Here is a 21,102-nt window from a genome sequence, read left to right as displayed (position 1 = left end):
TTGCATCTTAAGTACTCTTTTGAGGCTCCTCTAACAATCTGTACTGGATTGACGGTGTCAGTCACTGCTTGGTCTCACTGTGGCCTGCTTTCTACTGTGATGATTTCAGAGCTTGGGCTCTCATCTGGGAACCCTCAGGGCACATCACAAATCTGGCTCTGAGGAAGCCCTTGGCACATAGCTGCCAGCTGATCCATGAGATAGAGTGGCCCTGGTAAGTTTTGACACTGAATACAGGACACCTCCAAGATAGAGGTCCCCTAGATGCCACGTCATCTGACTGCTACCTCAATCCATCTTTTTGAAGCCACATCTCTTCATCGGTTAGTATCTCGTAAAATTCAGAGGCATAATGAATCAGAGCCCGCTGCCCTGCTGCCCTAAACATACAGTGACCTCATTAATCTAGTCCTTAAAGAGCTTAATGTGTCATAATTCTGTTGCAAGCCTGATAAAATAACTCCCTCGCCAAAGACCTACTTGTTAATTGGTCCCCATCCCAATATTGGGAGGCTACAATAATCTTTATCAACCTGAGAGTATTTTTTTTAAATATGTTATTCAGTTATTCTGAATCTTAACATTTATCCGTAAAACCAGAGGATTTCAGCATAGCAGATAAAATACAGAAAATCATAACCAGCACAGGATTAGTGACAAATGGACCCATACCATGGACACAGGTGACTTCATCAGTTACATTTATTGTTTTCCTAAATGTTTACATCTCTTTACTGTGGTATCTTCAGATGCGATTTACAGGCATTTAAGAAGTACTCGGTGCTCTTATGTGGAAGACTTAGCACATAGCGCTCCCATGTCTTGGAACAGAATGGATTTTAACAATTTAGGTAACACGCCTCTGTACATTTCTCTGAGGCCAAGAGTTTCCAGAGAGTTCTGAGGAAAGGACACTCACCCTTACTGTGGGCGGCACCACCCCAAGGGTTGGGGTTCCAGAATAAATAATCAGGGAAAGAGAGAGAAAGCTGAGTCTTGCATTGCTCTTTCTTTGCTTCCTGATCCTCCATACTGCAGGAAGCAGCCCCACACGCCTGCCACGAAGGACTCCCTGCTTGAACCAGGAGCCAAAATAAACCCTCATCCCTCAGGTGGCTTCTTGTTGGGCATTTGATTGTATTTAGTTACCCAGAAGAGTAACTAAAACCAAAGCTGCAGAACTCTCCACCTTTAAGGGGTAGGTCCTTGTGAGAATGCCCAGACCCTGGGGGGAAGGGAGTGCCCTGGACAAGACTGCACATTGCCCACTCTCCTCTGTTAGCCAGAAAGGGAGTGGCTTGACTCTACCACATGCCCCTGCCACGTTGTGCTGCCTCTCCTTAGTTTCAACACCATGGGATCAGGACTAAAACCTGAAATGGTGAACCCAATTAACCTAACTTTTTAAATATATAAGTTCATTACTTCAGCCGTTTTGTTACAGTATCAATGCTAGCACAGCCCCAGAACTGCATTTGAGTGGAAAGAGCCTCCAAGAGAAGACTCAGATATTCCATTTGTTCTTTCAGGAGAGGGTGAAGTATTTTCTCTGTTAAAGCTAATTCCCATCCAGACAAGGATAAGAGTCCCAACGAATTCCGATTCTAAAGAGGTGAACTGCAGATGCCTGGAAAATCTGCTTCTATGGAATTTTTTTGTCTCTTTATACAACAGATTGTTTTATTTTATATTTTTTGCATGAAGGGGATTTGTATTTATTGAAAATCAATGAGAAAAGTCCAAGAATTAGCAAAGAGTAGTGGTTTATGCATGATCTTTGAAGGCCACATGTTTGTGTATACATATAATTTAAAACTCAGGAGAAAGGCATGCTTATACAAATGTGTGCAACTTTCAATTTTAATAACTCTGGATAGATACAGAATGGTAATAGTTCCTAGTACCTGAAACCATCATCTGAGGCCTGACATCCAGCCCAGCCTTCTTCTGTCTGTATGTCACAGCTGTACTCTTGGTTGTGACTTCTCCGTGTGACTGAGAAAGGCTTTCCATTGTTGCTAAGCGACTTTGCAAATTTCATTCACAATCCTAGCCCTACAATTAGCCAAGTATACCTCCTGCAAATTAATTTACACAAACTGCACTCCGAGCACTGGCTTTCAGAGGTATTGAAGCAGTCGGTGGAAGACAGTGTCCGGCACACTGTTACGAACCTTAGAGGGACATGCAAGTCCACCTGACCTTAGTGGCAGGCATGCCTCGGAGGAGGAAATAATAAAACCAAAGGATTTCACTGCCTCCATATGGAAGGACTGTCGCTGGCACAGAGGCTGATATGGGGTTGAGAGAGAGCATGGGGCTCTGAGAGAAATCCCCTCTGGTCCCCTTCCAGGCTGTGGTGAGCAGGAAGGGGCGTGGCTATGAAGGGCTGTGCTGACAGTGAGGTAGGAGCTGAAACACAAGGATGAATGTGTAGGAGGCCACAGAGCAGCATAGCTCTTGTGTAGCCACTGCCTCAGCCCATGGGAGCGGCGCAAGACAAAAGCAAAGGCTACATTTTTCCAAGTCCACGTTTGCAAGGCAGGCACCCTCCTCCCTGTATCCCCCAAACCCATCATGAGCAGACTTCACCCGTTCCCATCCTCTCCCTTCAAACAAATCTTCCATCCATGAAGAACAAGACAGCGTGTCTAGCAACAGCGAGGGACGACTCACTGCTGCCCTTACCCGCCATGCCTCTCTTTCCCAAGTCAGAGAAGCAGGGCAGCTGGAAGAAATGTACTGCACTGTACCTTGTCAAGCCAGAGGAAAAGCTACTGGGAAGGAGCTTCGGCCATTCCACACCTGGGGACACTCCTGGGAAAATAAATTAGCCATTTCTATTGCACATCTACCAGTGACTCGGCTGGGTCTGGGTCTAAATCTCCTCCTCTCCGCCTAGTGGCTCCACAGGGGCCGGCCCCTCAAATGCCATTTCCTGGGCTAGGCTCCGCTCCAGGTCTTCCAGCTCCTGGCGCACTTCCCCTATGAAGTCAACATCTTCATACTCATCCGGGGCCTCCCTGGGCAGCTGGCTCTCCTCACTGTGGTCATGGGTGCCCACGAAGGCTGGCTTGCACATGTACACCAGACTGTGGCTGGGGAAGAGAGTCAAGGACATTTAGTCAAGGTTCTCTCCATTATCCTGGAGAGCAGGCTTGGAGCATGTTAACTGCATGTGAAACCTCGGGCCACACTCTGTGGGCCTTCAGGCCTCACTCCTCACTCACTCACTACTTTTTGTTAGGGTGCTTTCTGTCAACTTCTTCCCGAAGAGTCAGCTGGGAGAAGCTGGGGACAGTCGTGTGTGTGTGTGTGTGTGTGTGTGTGTGTGTGTGTGTGTGTGTGAGACTAACTATTGGTTTGTCTGCCTGAAAGCAGGCCCTGATGATTGGGATTTGAAAGTTCACTGTCACACAGAGTCCCCTAAGCCCTCTGCCCATTTGCATGCCAAGCAGGAGGCACATTGTTCCCCCACAGCTGCTATACACTCTGTGAACCTAGGCCTCAGTGGAAAGGAGAGGGACTTCTGCCTGTCTTCCCTATGACCCTGGATTCCGGTAGAACGGAAGGCTGAGTAGAGGTTGTGGCAGGGCAGAAAGATGTAGAGAGCAACTTCTCCAGCTCGAAGCTTCAGTTTTCTGAGCCTCTAACACTAAAGTGCCTTCCACATTGGTGGTCTTCACTTCCTGCCTGTCAGTATCTTCCCCCGCTACGATGGGATGGTCTGGGCTCATTCCTTCCACACCCTCCCACTAGGGCACCCACTTGGGAAGCTTCAATCACCATCTAAGAGAGCCTCAACCTACAGATCGGATGCTGCCTGGACCCCTTTATCCTAGTGACCCAGGGACACCTCCAGCCACACTTGCCCTTCACTGAATCAATATCTCCTCCCAGCCAAACCTACTCCTGAGCTCCCCCCACTCCCAGATGATATTTTGGCTGCTCTCAGCCCCCAGTACAGTCAACAGAAAGGACCTCACCTGTGTGGCTGGCAGAGGAGGCCACTGGCGCAGGGGCACCGGTCCAAAGCTCCTTCAGGCTCCAGTTCCCAGGTGATGAGATCCAGCAGCTGGCTGGTGGGGTCATGGCAGAGCTCCCCCTCCACGGGCAGGGGTGTGCACACGGGGAACAGCAGGCCTGGAGCCAGCCGAGAGTCACCATGAGGACAGGAAGAGAAATGGATGCAGCCTTGCTTGCCTCCCTCAGCCCCAGGTGAGGTTAGAATTGAAGCCGTGGAAAGGACAAGAACAGCAGTTGGACCAACCCCCAAGGACTGGAGCAGTTACAGGAATCTGCCTGAAGATGCTAAACCCTCTGCAGAAATGAACCATGGAACCAAGGCCCTTTAAGCAGGGACAGAGTGCCAATAAAGGCCCGGGTCAGTGTAGTATGACAAGCTGGGCCAAGGAGTGGAAATAAAGAGGACAGTGGATCTGGGTGGACAAGGCCTTGCAAACAGGAGAGTCCAGGTGTCAGAGGGGCTTGGGGGGGTGGGGGGGGTAGAGGAGCAACCTCTAGAATGTTGTCCTCCAAGCAAATCATTGAAGTGGCAGGTACCTGGAGGAACAGTGCAGCTGAGAAAGCAGAGCCCAGAGGCAGCTGAGAGCTTTCAGATACACTGCGTGCAAAGGAGAGGGCCTGCGCTGGCCCAGGGGGAGAGGCACTGAGAACTGAAGCTGGGAACTGAAAGGAGAGTTCACACAAAGATTCCTGGAGCCAAGTGTGCTTTTGAGGAATGGGGGAAGGGCTCCTGGAATCTCACCCACCTAGGAGTCCCGCCCCTCTGGCCAGGATCCATACATCCTAAAAGAACTTAGCTGGAATAGTCAACACTGGGAAAAACCAAACCCAGTGCCTGTCTTCCCACCCTACCCCAGTAGGAGGCTGTGGGGCTGGTGAAGTCATTGAAGACCCTGCTTTGGGGGGTAGGAGGGTGGAAGGCACTCTGAGGCCCAGCAAACTGTGACTGTGAGATTGGGGGCAGGTTTCCCCAACAGCTACTGGAGAACCCACATACCTCTTTGGAAGGCACAACACAGGCCAGGCTGGCAATCCCTCTGGTTGTCACAGATGGTCCCATTGCCACCTTTGGTGGCCTTTTGGGTGCAGTGACCCCAGGCACACAGCTGGTCTCCACAGCACTCACTGTCTCGGGTGCATAGCTGCAGAGAAATGGGACAAACACAAGCCCCAAGTCTTAGCCTAGAAGCCTGGACGGCCTAGCAGGGTGTTCCAGCCTGCTCAGATCAATCAAAGGTAACTTCCCCCTCCCCCCCTATCTCAAGGAGAAGAGGCAGACCCAAGGTGAAAACCAGGAGCCAGCATGGAAGTGTGGCTGTTGGTACAAGATGGGTCGGGAAAATGGCACCCAAGAAGGTGGATGTCTAACAGTGCCTGTGTGTCTTTGGTGCCTCCATCCCACAACTGTACCTTTCACCCTTTTAACTAACCTCCGTCAGAAGGGAAGGTGCCTCAGGCCACAGGCAGAGGCAGCAGGAGTCTAACAGGCTGCCCAGTCAAGGCAGAGCCAGGAAGACCCAGGCTGGGGACAGCAAGCGGGAAGCAGGAGCCCAGAGCCCCACAGGGAATTGCAATTAGAGAGCAACTAGGGGTTTCCAGGACTGTGCCCTGTAATGTTGGAGTGGCCTGGCGGAGGGGTGGGTGAGGGACAACAGCAGCTATCTCTCCAAGAGGGACAGAGCAAGATCACAGGACCCTTTATTTCCTGAACTTATTGTGCTTTTTTTACTGTCAAAGAAAATGTCAAGAGTTCATGGGCTTTGTCCAAATGGCCCGATGAGTTTCCGTTGCTTGGGCACCGCAGTGGGGGAATGCTCCAGCCTCTTCCTGCCTCCTCCTTCTGCACATTTATTAATGAGACTGGAAGGGAGCCTGGGAGGAGCTCAGGAGGATAGAGGTGGCCCTTTCCCTTGCCTGGGGACTGTTAAGTGTGCGCTGCTGTGTGTGCTGCTGTCCCAGGGGAAGGGACCAGTGCGGGGCCTCCTGTTTTCTCCTCTGTCCCATTGCTACCCATGAGCCACACAATTGTGATCAGAGATCCTGGAGTGAAGTGGCTGCAGGCCTGCTGGAATGGCATCTTGATTACTCCAGGAATCAGTCCCTCTGGGACTTCTCCCCATCACTGAAAGGCTTTTCTTGCAAGCAGCCTAGCTGAGAACCCCTGGGACTTCTAATCTTCTCTCTCTGGCACAACAATGGAGTCTGCTGGCATCTTTACCATCTGCTGGTCCCGGCATGGCTGGCAGGTGTACTTGAAGCTGGAGAACTGGCAGTACCTGGTGGGCCCACAGTCTTCATCAATGATACATTCCTGAGAGGGCGGAGAGAGGGGGACAACTCTATCAGTAAAACAAAGAGGGGTAGATCTACATTGCCCTGGAAGGGTAGAATCCGGGTTAATCTGGGTCTTAAGTGAAGCGCCTGCCCTGAAGTGTCCACCAGCCCTAGCCACCCCAGAAGCCAGCCTGGCCAGCACTTTTATCTATCCTTCCATGCCGTCCACATGGTGGGGGTGGTCCTACTTCTCAGTACCCCCAGGATCTGTGAACCTTCCGCATCCACCACACAATTGCCATCTATGTTCAGTGTCCCCCCACACCCAAGGCAGGGAGGATGGGGACTCAAAGTTGTTCTTACATAGAACAGATGGTTTGAAGAAAAGGTGCTAATGAGTCCCAGGCCCTGTGTGAGTGCCCAGGAAGGGCTGGAAGCCAGGCCCAGCAGTCCCTGCTGCCTAGGAAGATACCAGAGACCCTTGGCACTTGCCCCGGAAGCCACAGAGGGCCCTCCACAGGCTCCTGGGTTCTAAGGAGCCGCCAAGAGGCAAGGTGAGCTTTAAAGTGAAAGCTGGAAGTTTGGAATCCCACTCTCCCAGTCCCAGGACTCCTCTCCTCATGGCTGCCAGTTCCACTCAGCTAAGAACATCTGTCCATCTGTGAGTCAGACCCATGGTCAGGCTCAGCCCCAAGAAAAGGGAGTAGGAGACGAAACACAGGCAAGGACGCCATTCATCATCCCTTCTATGGGACAGAAACTTCTCAGCAAGAGGCAGCTTGGGGGTCACTTCTACATTGCCAACTGGGAAATGGCAGCACTGAAAAGTCACGTCATCCCCCAAGAGGTAGGGCTAAAGCAGAGTAGAAAGATTCTTTCCCACCACAGCCCTTGAGTGGAGGGGCTCAGGGCTCCCAAATACTATAATCAGAGATGAGGCTCTTGGAAGCCTGGTGTCCTGGAACCCAGGCAAACATTCTAGAAGGGTCTCTGTGAAGAACAGGGTGTGCCTCATCCCCACCTATGAGCATCCTCCATCCTGAGAGCCGGTGTGGAGCCATGCATGCTAAAGCATGGTGTGTCAGGCATGAACCTCGGTACCTGGGGCTGGTCCTCAGCTCCACTCTGTGAGTTGAGGTAACTATACCAGTGTGTACAGAGGAGGGGCGGGGGACAGGGACCAGACCCAGAGCATGCACAGGCTGGGTCCCAGCAAACAAGCCCTGGCTTGCTTACTGTTATCAAGTGCTATTACCGAGAAGTAGCGGGTGTCCTTGACCCAGGTCACACTGAGTGTCCCTTGGTCAATCTTGTAGGTCTGAGGAGATGGGTGTTTGGTTCAGAATAGCTGCAGCCCTAAGCTGAGGGCCCACCAAGGGGAGCTTGGGCTGTGCTCTGCTCACCAAGCAAGGCTCTCTAGCGAAGAAGAAAGATGGAGTCACCTAAAACACCTCCCGCCCCCATCCCTTTCTAAGGGTGACAGAGTCATCCTGAGTCAGGATGCCTGTTTGACACAGACACCCCTAAAGCAATCTAATGTCACTCTCCCGCACATGACCCCAGAATCCCATCCATCTAGTTCAGAAGATGCAGGTTCCTTCCCCTCACCCCCAGGGGGTTGGCCTCTGTAGGGAGCAACAGTGCAGCCCAGGTTTCACCCAGTCTAGCAGGCAGATCCCTTTGTCCTTCTGTTCCCCTAACTTTGCCAGCTCAGTGGCCCAGCAATGTTAGGTGAGCTACAATCTGCTCTACACCAGGAAGAAAGCAAAGGATCTCATGTCAAGGGGCTGAACCTGCATCTGCTGGATCCAGGATCCCATAGTGACAAGAAAGGTCCTGAGAATGTGAGTTGACCCTGTATCCCCCAGGGTTGGGGGGAGGGGGATTTCATCCAGCATGCCGCTCAATGTGCCCACCCCCACACATCTGCACAAGCATACAGACTCCACACATGCTCAAGTCCCCTATATAAAAGGACACAGAATTTGCACCTAACCCACACATATCCTACTACATAATCATCTTTGGATTTAGTACCCCGTGCCTCACGAACACCGCGCTCATCATGGTTATGCTGTCTGTAATGACAAAGGGAGAAGTGTATGTTTGGTACAGATGCTATTTAAAACAGGTTGGCTGTGCTGTGGTTCTGGATCCTGGGATGCTGAGGCTGTCTTCCCTGGCTCCCCAACACACCCTCCTGTACACAGGTGGCTTTGGGAGGTGCGACAGGACACTTCTGATATTTCTTCCAAAACCTAACAGAAAGGGAACAGAGTGGGAGAGGTGACATTTGTGAAGGAGGAAGAAGCAGCAGGCACAGGGACAGAAATGACTATGGGGTGGGGGTGGGGGTGGCTCTCTCTGCTTTTAAGAAATCTGTCTTCAACCATGGGAGGGAACAAAGGAAAAGAAGACAGTCCAATCCAGAGATTCCCTCTACAGCAAGGGCAGGTCCCACATGAGGAGGAGGCTGGGGCCTCTAACCTGAGTAGAACAGAGAAGCAAGGGCTGACATGGCTGAGAAGCAAGGGCTGACATGGCTGAGAAGCAAGGGCTGACATGGCTGAGAAGCAAGGGCTGACATGGCTGAGAAGCAAGGGCTGACATGGCTAGGAAGTGCAGGAAGGCTAGGAAGGAACTCTCTGAGTTCCATCATCTCTTTCCTGTGCTCAGGGACTGTATCTACATCCAAGCTCACCCTACAGTATCCAAGAAACCCAACTATGCCCAGGCCACCAGAGTGACTGAGACCTGAGGTCAGAGGTCAGGATGCTGGAAGGCTCTGCTGCTTCCTCTCTACGGCCATGAAGCCTAGGCGCTTTGATTTCCGAGGGCTGAGGCCTCACTGGCTTCCTATCTTAGATTCTAGAACTGAAGGCAGACTGCTGCTCAAAACGGAGCCAGAACTGAAGACCAAGGTCGGAGTCAGGAGCTCAGGCTCAATCAAGCAAAGACATGAGATGCTAACCTAAACCCCTGCCCCACAGAAGTCTGCAGAGCTGCCTATCTCATCATTGCACAGGGCTCTACCACAGCAAGGTGAGTGCCCACAGATCAACACGGGCTTCCTCCAATCCCCTCAACATAGTTAAGGTTTCTGTGAGCAGAAGGTCTCCGAAAAAAACAAAAACAAAAACAAAACAAACAAACAAACAAACAAACAAAAGCCACATACCCGTGAAGAAAGTTGTACAGGATAAAATTCTCTGACCAGACTCTAAGTGATTGTGGGGAGTCAGAATGTTGCAGGTACAGAGCCAGATTGTCCTGGGCTGTTTTTCACCCCATAGCTATCTGTTGGTTCCCACTTCTATATTTGACCCATTTCTGTTGACTGTTAGCTAAATCTTCTTGTCATGTACAAACTGACCCTTAGCCTCTATTAACCCACATTGTCATCAGATATCAGCCGAGGCCTATAGCAATTTGAAGCAACTCCCCTATCTGTTGTACCTTCCAGTGTATTCCTAAATACATTGCCTTGGTTTATGACTGGTTTCATTTTCCTGCTACTAAAAGAAAAAAAAATGACCTTCATGAAACTATTACCACATTAGAACAAGGAATTTATAGTGTCTTAGTTAGGGTTTTACTGCTGTGAGCAGACATCACGACCAAGGCAGCTCTTTTAAGGACAACATTTAACTGGGGCTGATTTACAGGGTCAGAGGTTCAGTCCATTATCATCAAGGCAGGAGCATGACCGCACTCAGGTAGGCATGGTGCAGGAGGAACTACGAGTTCTACATCTTGTTCCAAAGACAAACAACAGAGGACTGACTCCCATGTGGCTAGGAGGAGGGTCTCATTGCCCACCCCCACAGTGACACACTTCCTTTAACAAGGCCCCACCTACTCCAACAATTCCACACTTCCTAATAGTGCCACTCCACATATAGTTCCTGGGGCCGTGTGCACTCATATTTGGTTGGTTGTTGTTTGTTTGCTTTCCTTTTGGGGGACCAACATCCCTACTTCAGTTTTAACCGCTTGAAGGATCTGCTCAGGGTCACGAGCTGGCCACAGGCATCTCATCTCTGTACATCTCAGCCTGGCCCCTCCCTTCAGTAGCAGCCCACGGGCCACAGCCAACCTGATGATGCTGCCTTTACCAGGGTTGAGACACAAAACCAAAGCCAAGAATCTGGATGCCTGAGCTGGCAAAGGCAGCACAGGGCTTCCAGGCTTCTATGCAGCTGTAGCCATGTCCTATCTGTCTGTCTGTCCTGTTCCTCCCTTAGCCTGATAGCACAGACGTTGGTCATGGGTTACAGCCATTCCACGGAGGCCTTCTTTGTTACCTGGAGCCATATTTAGAAACCCAGGCGGGAGGCCTGAAAGTGGAATTGGAAACTGTGGACCTGGCAAGAACCTCCCGGAAACTGCCCGGTACCTTGATGCAATCCTGAAAGAGTGGAGGAAGACACAGGCATCACTTGGCATCTCTGTTACTCTGTTAAGCTCACAGTTTGTCAGCAAAGAGATTCTGAGAAACCATGGTCAAAAGCCTGGGGTGGGGGTGGGGTGGGAGGATGGCAATGGGTCCAAGCTTCCAAGGCACCCCTGTGGGGCCAGCAGCAGGCTCCCAACAGTTTGGGCTTCATTTTACAGAGAAGAAAAGTGAGCCTCGGATCATGGTGGGAAGGAAAGCAAAGATTTAAACCCAAGTCCCTCAGCCCCTTGGGAAGGGGCACTCTGTCTGCCATTCTTACTAGTCTCAAAATACCCCATTTGGGTTGTCAAGCTGGTTCAGCCCATAAAAGTGCTTGCCATACAAGTCTGATGACCTCAAGTTCTATTCTCAGGATCTATGAGAAGGTAGAGGTGAGAACTGCTCTGTAAAGTTGTCCTCTGACATCCACGCTTGTGACACTCTGCCCCGACAACAATAACCAATAAATAAAATGTTAATGCATCATCTCAGATTTGCTCTCCCTGCCCAAAATTCCTATGTTGACATCCTAGCCACCGAATACTTCAGAATTCTCCTACTCTGGAGATAGGGTCCTGGCAGGCTCAATTAATTCCAATACAACTGTGAACTGGACTCCCTAGTTAAAGGCCTCACCTGTGTTAAAGAGGCTACAAAGTTGACTAATTAGAACTTCCAGATGTGGAGTGTTAGAATGTCGTGTGTCTAACACTATATTATCTCAGACTGTCTTTAGCCTCCTTTATCATCTACCCATGGCCCACCTCTGTGTCTAACTAAGCTAACATTCTTGTGATTACTGGATAAATCCTTTTTGTGTATACTAACAGACCATGGCCTCCCGCCTCTGCCCTCAGAGCCCACACCTCAGGGCGGAAGCACCATTGACGTCTTAGGTAGACTCCAGCAACCTGATTCACCTCAGTTTGAGCTAGTGGGGCCAATTCTAGTGAGTATTTTTCCTACTGAATGACTACCAACCTAGGGCTTACAGCAGGTCTCTGCCTTGCCACAACTCAACTTCCCAGAGCCCTCTGTTAGCAGACAAGGACAACAGAGAGGACAAGGACAGAGAAATGCAGAAGACTGATCAGTTCACCAAAGACAACAAGCAGGTAACAGAGGACAGAAAGTATAAACCAACTGTTCAGTGCTGCAGGCTAGGCCCCACCTGTCACCCCTCTCCCCCTCTTCTACCCACACCCCTCCCACCACTCTACACCACCTGTCAATCACCTCCCACTCACCACCCTCAGACCACCTTCTCTCCTATACTAGGCAGAGAAGCCTGCTTTCCTTACATGGAAACTGAGGCAGTGAGATCATCAGTCTCTTGCCAGGGTCACCAGTGAGTGGCAGGGTTGTACTTGACCCTAAGCTAGGGCTTTAGAGTCTAGAGCAAACACAGACGCTAAGGGCAGGCAGGGGGGCAGGAGGTGACAGTGTGAGGCAGTGAATGTTCCAGAGCTCTTGAGGAAGGGGAACCCTCCCTGCTGGTCAGCTCTTTAGGCTGACCTTGATTCAAGATACCCAGAATAGTGGGTGGCCTCCATTCTTCAGTTGATTTTCACATCAGCGGATTCTAAGGTGTGTGTGCACGTGTGTGTGTACGTACACAAGTGTGTGCATGTGTGCATGTGTGTACACATGTGTGTGCGTGTACATGTGTGTGTGTGTGTCTCTGTGTGCTGTGTGGGTATGCAGAGGTGCAGAGGCCTCTAGGTGAGTCTCTCCCCACTGCTGAGACTCCTTTTTTGACCTCAGAATGAAGCCAGTTGTAGGAGCCAGTAATGAAAACTGCACATCTGTCTCCAACACAGTGGGGTCTGCAGCCTTTCCCTGAGATGGAGCTGCAAGTTGTCCTACCAGCTCAGAGCTTTGGGGCAACCTCACCCAGGGCTCTGGCCTGGCCCCTCTTATAGAGACAGCTTGGTGGAAAATCCAGGCAGGAGCCAGGGGCCGATGCCAGCCGGCCCTTATTATCCATCTGTAAGTGCTAGCTAGCATCAGCAAAAGTCTGGGTGGATAGCCTGCACCTGCCAATTCCCCCTCCCTCCCACATTCCACAGCCCAGGGAAGAGGAGGGTGACAGTGTATCCTCACCCCAGCGAGACGAACCCCCACCACCCTGGATTTGGCTTAACACCGTCAGGTAAGGAGTACACACTGCCCCTAACCCACAGAACTCCTCTCACAGCTGCCTTTCCATCAGCCCCAGATCCTTAGGAGCAGAGATGTACCTTACAGAGCAGCTAGCAACCCACATCAGGACCTGATCCCACTGCCTGGTCATGAAGTCTCACACCACACTCCCCCAAGGCTTCCCAGTACATTCTTTGAGCCTGAGTCCCTGAGTACTTTCTCTGGAGAACTGGGCCAAGATTTGCTTTAGCTAAAACTTCTTCCTGGTCCTCAATCTTCCTCCCTCCCTTCTTCCCTCTCTCCCTCCCCCTCTCCTTCCCATCCTCCTTTCCTCCCTCCCTCCCTCTTCTCTTCCCTTCCTGTCTTTCTCTGGCCATGGTTTGAGCAGCCATGTGCTGTGCTATCATGTATGTGTTCCTTTCATGATGTCTGCTTCTCCACAGTCCCCAAGACCAGCTCACCACAGATTGAAACCATGAGCCAAAATATACTTCCTCCTTTAGAACTGATACCCCAACCAAGGAGCAAATGATGCCAAAGAGAACCCCTCCTCTCCCCAGGCTCTCATGTCTCCACCCACCTGCCATGCTCCTCCATCCATCCTCCCCTCCCTTAGGTCAGAGGAGGTGAGCTGGGTCAAGCCTTCTCACCCTCTCCCATGCTGCTGCCCCCTGCCCCCTAAATCTGAGATTCAGTGCTACAAATGCCAGACTGCAAGGTACAGCAAAGCTCAGAGCCATGTGATCAGGTTAGGGCCAGAAATGGCAGACGGCCAAGTTCTTGCCAGATTCCCAGTAACTAAATCCAGACCTGGGTCCCTAGAGAGGTGTTTGGTACTAGAGACAGACAGAGAAGGCCAGGCTTCTGCTCACCCAACCCTCCCAAAGGGGCTCTTTGGGGGCCAGTTTCTCCCAGGGATGGGGTTTTGGGGGGCTCTGATTGGGGTTCTTGGATTCAGACATAAAAGGGGGTTTCCACACATGTAGCAGATGGATTGTTCTGAGGCTGGGTCTCAGGTGTCTTGGCCAAGAACTCATTAGTTAGCCAAGAATGAACTTGAACTTTTGATCCTCCTGCCTCTACCCACTGAGTACAGGGTTTCAGGACTATATCTATGTTAAGGCCCCCAGACCTTAACACAACTGACAGCATGACGGAAGCACCATTCAGGCCCTGGAACCCAGCATGTAGGCAGCAGCACCAAAAATAAGAACAAAGACCCAATCCATCAAAGCCCACAGTTCTGGATGAGTTCCTAAAAGTACTGACCTTGCCTTTTGGCTTCTGTCGTTCTGCTTCTGGCTAACTGAGCTTGCGTCCACCCAGGATGTAGTTTTTGTGTTTCAAAGCTCACCCTGAGAAATGCTCAGAGCTGTGCTTGGGTTCCAAACACCCAGTGTAGTAGTAGCTAAACAGCTGGTAAAGACTTTCTATGGTCTTGAACCCATGTCCCAGTGGTCTTCTGGTAGATGTCTCATGACACACACACACAATGTCACCAGGCCGAGTTTATATGGTGCTGGTGGTGACAGAACCCAGGTCCAAGACTCTTCTAACTGGACTCTCCCTACCTACAGCCTCAGCTCATCAGTGAGGTTCACTGTCCTCAGAGAGTGCTCCCCTTCCCTCGAGCCTTATCTTGTCCCCAGCAAAGATGCTGACCTCCAGCCACTAGCCAACCCCTTCCCCACAATTCCCTCTGGTGGCCTGAATCATTCTTTAAAAAAAACACAAACCTAATTATGCATGTCGCTGATAGTAATCACTCTGAAAGAGGAGGGCTGAGGGCCCTGGAGAAGGCTGAGTGTTGGACTGATTCAGTCAACACATAATTGGAGGAGACAGCCGCCTTCCAGGCCTCGGGAACAGCCTGTATCTAAAATGCTCTGTAGGACATCGATGTGACAAGAAGGACTCAAGTGGAAAAAACCAGCACCTCCCCAGTGACCCTGAGGTGGGGCTGCAGTCCTAGAGCTGAGGAGATGGTGACCCTAATGATGCCAAGCTCCGAAACCCACAAAGGGTGACCTCCTGTGACTTTGCTCCTCATTCACCCAGCAACCTGCTGAGGGACAACCTTGCATCCTCATGACTAACATCAGATAGGGGACAACAGGACAGGACCCTCACATTCCTGTCACCCAAAAGAGGCTCTCCTTAACTCTACAAATTAACGACCTGGCACATAAGGTCTGAGTTTAGTTAGCAAGAGAGTTAGGGATGGCTAAGCTCTGGGTTTGCCCGGCTCAAGGGACCAAACTCACAAAGTTCCTCAAGGCAGAGCCCCTGCGAGCCCTCTATTCTAAGAACATCACCTACCTTCCCTACCAAGCATAGCCTGGAATCCAAACTGTCCTTGACATTGCTTCTGGGAACCGTTCCCAGCATGCTGCCCTATCTGATTTTTTGACCTCTGCGGCACCCAGATTTTAGCCCACACATCTGGAATCCTTCCCCTGCCTGATCTGTAGTTACCCTTAAAGACTAGCACAAAGAACAGGGTGTGGTGACACATCTGTAATCCCAGGGCTTGGAGAGCTGAGGCAGGAGGATCACTAAGAAGAGTTCCAGGCCTAATCAGAGTGAAACTCAAAACAGCTAGCAGCTGCTTGGGGTTGGCCAAGAAAGGAGGATGCCACACATTTGAGGTTATTCTGGGCTATATAACAAGACCCTATGTCAAAAACAAACCAAACCAAACCATAAAAACAGAAGTTTTGACCTTTTTTGCAATGTAGACTTTTTGGCAGTTGGCTGAAGCCTGGGGACCCCTCTCAGAACACTACATCTAGACTGGTAAGGGGGCAGATGGGATTACAAGCAAGAATGACCCCACCTAAGGAGAGATAACGGAGTTAGTGTTTGGTGGCTTATCTGCATCCTTAATGGTAAAGTCCAGTGGTAGCTCTTTCTTTTGAAGTAGGGCTGAGCACAAGTGTTGTTTGAAAGTGGCAAAAGGGGCTGGAGAGAGGGGTTAAAAGCATTGGCTGCTCTTCCAGAGGTTCTGAGTTCAAATCCCAGCATCCAAATGGTTATAAGTCCAGAGGATCTGACACCACTGCATATCACACATACATGCAGGAAAAACACCAATGAACATGAGATAAAAATAAATTCTAGCACTTGGGAAACAGAGTTAGGTAGATCTTGGAATTCCAGGGCCAGCCTGGTCTACAGCATGAGTTTCAGAACAGCCAGGGCTACACAGAGAAACCCTGTCTTGGGAGGGGAGGGGAAGGCAACAAACCCTGGAGAGAGGCAGGTCAGGGAATTGGGAGTTTGAAAGATGATCCTTGGATGCATACCCAGTTCAAGGCCACCCTGTGAAAAAGGGAATCGTATCTCAAAAACCGAAACAGATACACAAGTATTTGTGATGGCATTGGTACCTGATAGGATGTAGCTGGCAGTCTCCACTCAAGAATCTCAAGATTGCAGGAAATAATTTAAACGTTAGAGCAGCTGGGGAGATGGCTCAGTGGGTAGAGCACTTGCCGTGTGAGAACATGAGAATCTAAGTTTGATCTCTGGCACTCAGACTTGAATCTAGGTGTGCTGAGGAACACCTGGAACACCAGTGCTGGAGAGGCCGAGGCAGGAGCATCCCTGTGGCCAGCCAGTCAGACAGGGTTGGTAAGCTTCAGTGAGAAACCCTGCCTCAGAAACAAATGGATGGAAGATAAATAAAAAGTGGGCAGAGACAGAGACATGGTCTTTTTCTGAGTAGATTGGGAGGGTGATGATGGTGGGTACCCACAATTAAGAACCTCTACTTCTAAGTTATCAATAGATCACCCTCCTTTAAAAATATACCACAGGGCGAGATGGCCTTATTGGTTAAAGGTGCTTGCTGCCAAGCCTGCTGGCCTGAGTTCAATCCCAAGACCCACATGATGGACAGAGAGAACAAACTTCTGTAAATTGTCTTCTGCACACACACACACACAGAGAGAGAGAGAGAGAGAGAGAGAGAGAGAGAGAGAGAGAGAGTCATGCTTCACATGCAAATAAAAAGAAACCAGTGTTTAAAAATACATCACAAAGAATTTCCTCAGCTCCCTTGAAAAGTAGGAAAAAGTGAATAAAATCCAAAGCTACCCAGAACAAAACCAAAGTTGCTCAGCTCTGTACAGAAGGAAGCCTTACCCCAGGGCCTTTCTCGGGCTTCAAAGCCCTTCCAGCTCTCCTCTCCATGAATATTCTTCCTTTTCCTGCTTCTACACACAGAATTCTTCCACAGCATGGCACAAAGGGGGCTCCTGGAATTTCTAGACTTTTCAACTTAAGCCATGCATGTTAATGAGCCTGGCAAAGGTTTTCTTTTGCTTCTGCGGTGGAAAGAAACGTGCTTGACTTCGTTTTCCTCAGAAGTGGTTGAGCCTTTGCCTCACCCTTAGGGACTGGTAGGAAACATGGACGCTTTGCCTCCAAGGAGAAAGCCTTGGGCAAGTGTCCCAGGGCACACCCAGGGGCCTGCCCAACCCCACATGTCTGATTTATTTTACCAGTTAGGCAGTTGGCAGGAGTGAGGAAAAACAGCTCGGCATATAGTACATACCTGGGAAAATGAGTTCTCAGCACATAGTAGGTACCTGAGAAAATGAGTTCTCAGCACATAGTAGGTACCTGGGAAAATGAGTTCTCAGCACATAGTAGGTACCTGAGAAAATGAGTTCTCAGCACATAGTAGGTACCTGGGAAAATGAGTTCTCAGCACATAGTAGGTACCTGAGAAAATGAGTTCTCAGCACATAGTAGGTACCTGAGAAAATGAGTTCTCAGCACATAGTAGGTACCTGGGAAAATGAGTTCTCAGCACATAGTAGGTACCTGAGAAAATGAGTTCTCTTGATTTTCTCTTGCCTTCTAAATCCCAGAAAGTTGTAGGGGGCAGAGAAACTAGTCTACACAGGTAGCAGTGACCTGACTGGCACTGGACTTGGCCCTTCTGCTACAAGATGCATGTCCTCCCTAGGGGAGGAGGTCTCTGAAGACAGGGACCCTGGAAACAAGGAAAGACACAAAGGCTTCTTGAGACCAGAATCTACATCCTTCTGCTCCCAGGTTCGGGGAGGACAGGGTCACTACTCATCTTAGCCCCAAGGACCCCTGGTGTTGGACACTAGTTTGCCTTTATCTTTGATCTTGGATGTTCCTTCATTCTAAGCAATATTCTCTCGGCTTCCTGGACCTGACTCTTCCTCCGCGGTCCTAACTGATGAAACTGTGGGGGACTCAGGCTGATCTAGAGCAGTGCTTTCCACAGCCCATCATTGCATTGTGGCCAGCAGCAGCGTCCTCTGACACTGCATGCCACTCTCAGAAAGGGCCCTGCCTCAGTGGCTGAGAATGTCAGCAAAGAGGAAAAGAGAGACAAAAGATGGCTCAGTCAGTGAATTACTTTACAAGCACATGGGCCTGAACAGGAATATGGATGGATCCTCGTGCTGACACGGCACAGACAGAAAGATTCCTAGGGCTCACCGGCCAGTCCATGAGCATCCAGTTCAGTGAAAAACCTGTGTCACAAACAATGAAAATAAATAGAAAGTGACTGGCAAGGACCCAGGGTTGACACCTGGCCTCTACACATGCCTACACACATGTGCACACCCAGGAACATATATACACACACACAAAGAACAACAGAGATACGAGAGACCACAATTGTCTTCTCCTGTGATCTCCAAGGCTTGGCAGTCCCTGAGGAGTGGACAGTCACTGTGCGTGTTGTCTCTGCTTGTCCTTTGCAAATGTGTCTCCAATTTCCAGCAGAGGGAGTTGGTGTCAATCAGTGAAGCTCGGTCTAAATGGCACACATTGCAATCAGGTGAGAAATCTGAGGTTTGAGAAACTCTTAAAATTACCCAAAATTACAGCTGCAAGTGCCCATCACTTTGTCTATCAGAAATACATTTTAAAAGCTGAGATGGCCACAATTTACAGTTATTTATCCTAGTTCTATCATTCATTCCTCTATTGTCGCTTTTGATATTTGTCTCCCCCAAACTCCAGTGTCCTACTCCTCAAAACAATATCTATGTCATAGTATTACGGGGATTGAAAAAAGAACATGTACAACCCTCAGGGACACCACTCAGCAAACAGTGGATGCTAAGATCGTAGAGGAATGAATGCAGGCCAGACAAGCAATCACTCAGCATGGGCAGTTTCCTAATGAAACTCATCCACAAAACCGGAAAGATGCTTGACGGGTAAAGTGCTTGCTGCACACGCACGGGGAACATGACTTCCCAGCATCCATGTGAAAGCCAGGAGTGGTTGTGCACACCTCTAAACCCAGAGCTGGGGGACAGTGACTGGTGGAGCCTGGGGCTCTCTGGCCAGCCAGTGGAGCTGAACAGCAAATTCCAGGTTCAGTGGGAGACGAAAAGACACCTGATGCCAATCTCTGGTCTCCATGTACACACACACACACACACAAGGAACATGTACTCCCTACCAACACACACACACATGGAGGTACATGCACCCCCCTCACCAACACACATACACACACACACTCATACACACATACACAGAGACACACACATATACACAGACACACACAGAGACACACACATACACACACAGGCACACACATATACACACAGGCACACACATCACTTCGTATACATTGTTGTGGCTCTTATTTTCAAGAATTCTTCCATTTATTCTGTTTACATTTACATTAGTAGATTCATCTACTAACCATGTCCATTCAATTACTGGGGCCCACTCCATTTCAAGCACAGACCCAGGGGTGACACATAACAAATGGAGGCCCTGACTTCCTGGGACTCAAAACCTTTCAGAAAATTATTTTCTCTGTACTTTATGAACTTTTGTTCTCCCTAGCCAGAACTCCTAGGAAGTATCTGCCTCAGTCTTCAGTGTCTCCCTCAGTATCAGGCACCTCCCTACTTGTCCCCAATCCTTGGTGGCATGACACTCCCAGACCTGCCCTCTGTAACAGGAAACCCCAGGCTTATCACAGCCTGAACTAACCAGAAATGAAGTTCCAAGTCTGATCATGTTGTATCCTGAAGAAAGTGTACAACCCCCATCTCTGTATCTCATCAATAAATGGGGCGTTTGCACCCCAAGTGGGATGAGAAGTGAGTCACAAATACAATTTTTCCACTCTCCTGTCAGCAGCTGTTTGTAGTGTTATCTTAGCTCAATTATTGAAATATCTGTGCTCATAAGAAAATCATTCTTCAATATATTAGTAGTATCTGCCCCAGGGTGTGGTATGACAGAGTTCTGCCCTATTCACTTCCATTACATCTTCTTTTGCTTGTCTTGTTTTGGGGCAGGGTCACAAATAGCACAGGCTGGCTTCAAATTCACCATGTAGCCAAGGATGGCCTTGAATCCCCTGTCCTTTTCCCCCATCTCCTGAGTGTTAGGACCACAAGCATACATCACCTCACCTGGTCCTTACAGTGCTGGGAATCGAACCCAGGGCTCTGGGCATGCGTGGTGAGCAGTTTGCCAACTGAACCACACTCACAGCCCTTCGTTCCTTAAAGAACTTGAAGTGAACCCAACAGGCCCTGTGAATTCTCCAACTTAAAGCTACCAGACCCTGAGAAATGCTCCGTTTTCTTTGGCCCAGGACCTGTCTGCACACATACAGTTTTTCATCTGTTTGGTCTGGCACCTTGGTCACTGTTACCTCTTAGAAACTCAGAGTCACTTTCTTAGAAGTAACCTTAGAGCAAAGTAAACACCATTCCTGATTTATCACATGCATCCTCTGTAATCGACTGCTTTCCTACCCCGAGAAGCCAAAATATTAAGTCAGAAGAAAATATTTACACTTATTCTACCTCTTACTGGGGGTGGGGGGGTGTGCTATGTAGCCCAGCCTGTCCTCCAACTCCTGATCCCCAGCTGCCGGTACCCAGCACTGGAATCACAGGTGTGTGGCTGTGCTCATTGCTTCAATCCCTTCTCAGGCTGTCAGTGCGTGCCCTTCCCCACTGAGCATCGACAATGGCCACACGGCAGAGCTTCTGACCACAGTCGTCCATGTTCCAAATTCTACTGTACTGTGCTATTCTGAAATGCACCCCAGTGTCTTATTCCTACTCTGTGATGCAGAAGTGACAGCAGGTCTAGAGAGAGTGGTGAGGTCTGTGGCTTTATCTCCATCCATCATTTCCCGGCCCTTGCGGGGGAGGTGACCAGAGAAGCAGCATTCTGCCTCATGTGGGACA

General features: G+C 49.8%; 1 protein-coding gene across 4 annotated transcripts in view; it reads right to left on the bottom strand.

The window, feature by feature from the left end:
• Positions 1-684: 684 nt before the first annotated feature.
• Positions 685-21,102, bottom strand: part of Dkk3 (dickkopf Wnt signaling pathway inhibitor 3) — a 43,148-nt gene continuing 22,730 nt past the window's right edge. For all 4 annotated transcript variants that reach the window (XM_029479801.2, XM_029479802.2, XM_021166966.3 and 1 more), the window contains 4 exons: positions 6,245-6,337; positions 5,024-5,168; positions 3,987-4,143; positions 685-3,098 (listed from right to left, as the gene is read on the bottom strand). In XM_029479801.2, the coding sequence (XP_029335661.1) occupies positions 2,879-3,098; positions 3,987-4,143; positions 5,024-5,168; positions 6,245-6,337 (615 nt within the window). In that variant the 3' untranslated portion in view covers positions 685-2,878. The remainder of the gene's footprint in view (positions 3,099-3,986; positions 4,144-5,023; positions 5,169-6,244; positions 6,338-21,102) is intronic.

This window comes from Mus caroli, unplaced genomic scaffold (assembly GCF_978045245.1).
Source record: "Mus caroli unplaced genomic scaffold, Mus_caroli_1 scaffold_8, whole genome shotgun sequence".
Classification (NCBI taxonomy): Eukaryota; Metazoa; Chordata; class Mammalia; order Rodentia; family Muridae; genus Mus; species Mus caroli.
Note: the sequence above shows the minus strand (reverse complement) of the source record. Positions and strands in the feature narration are given on the sequence as shown.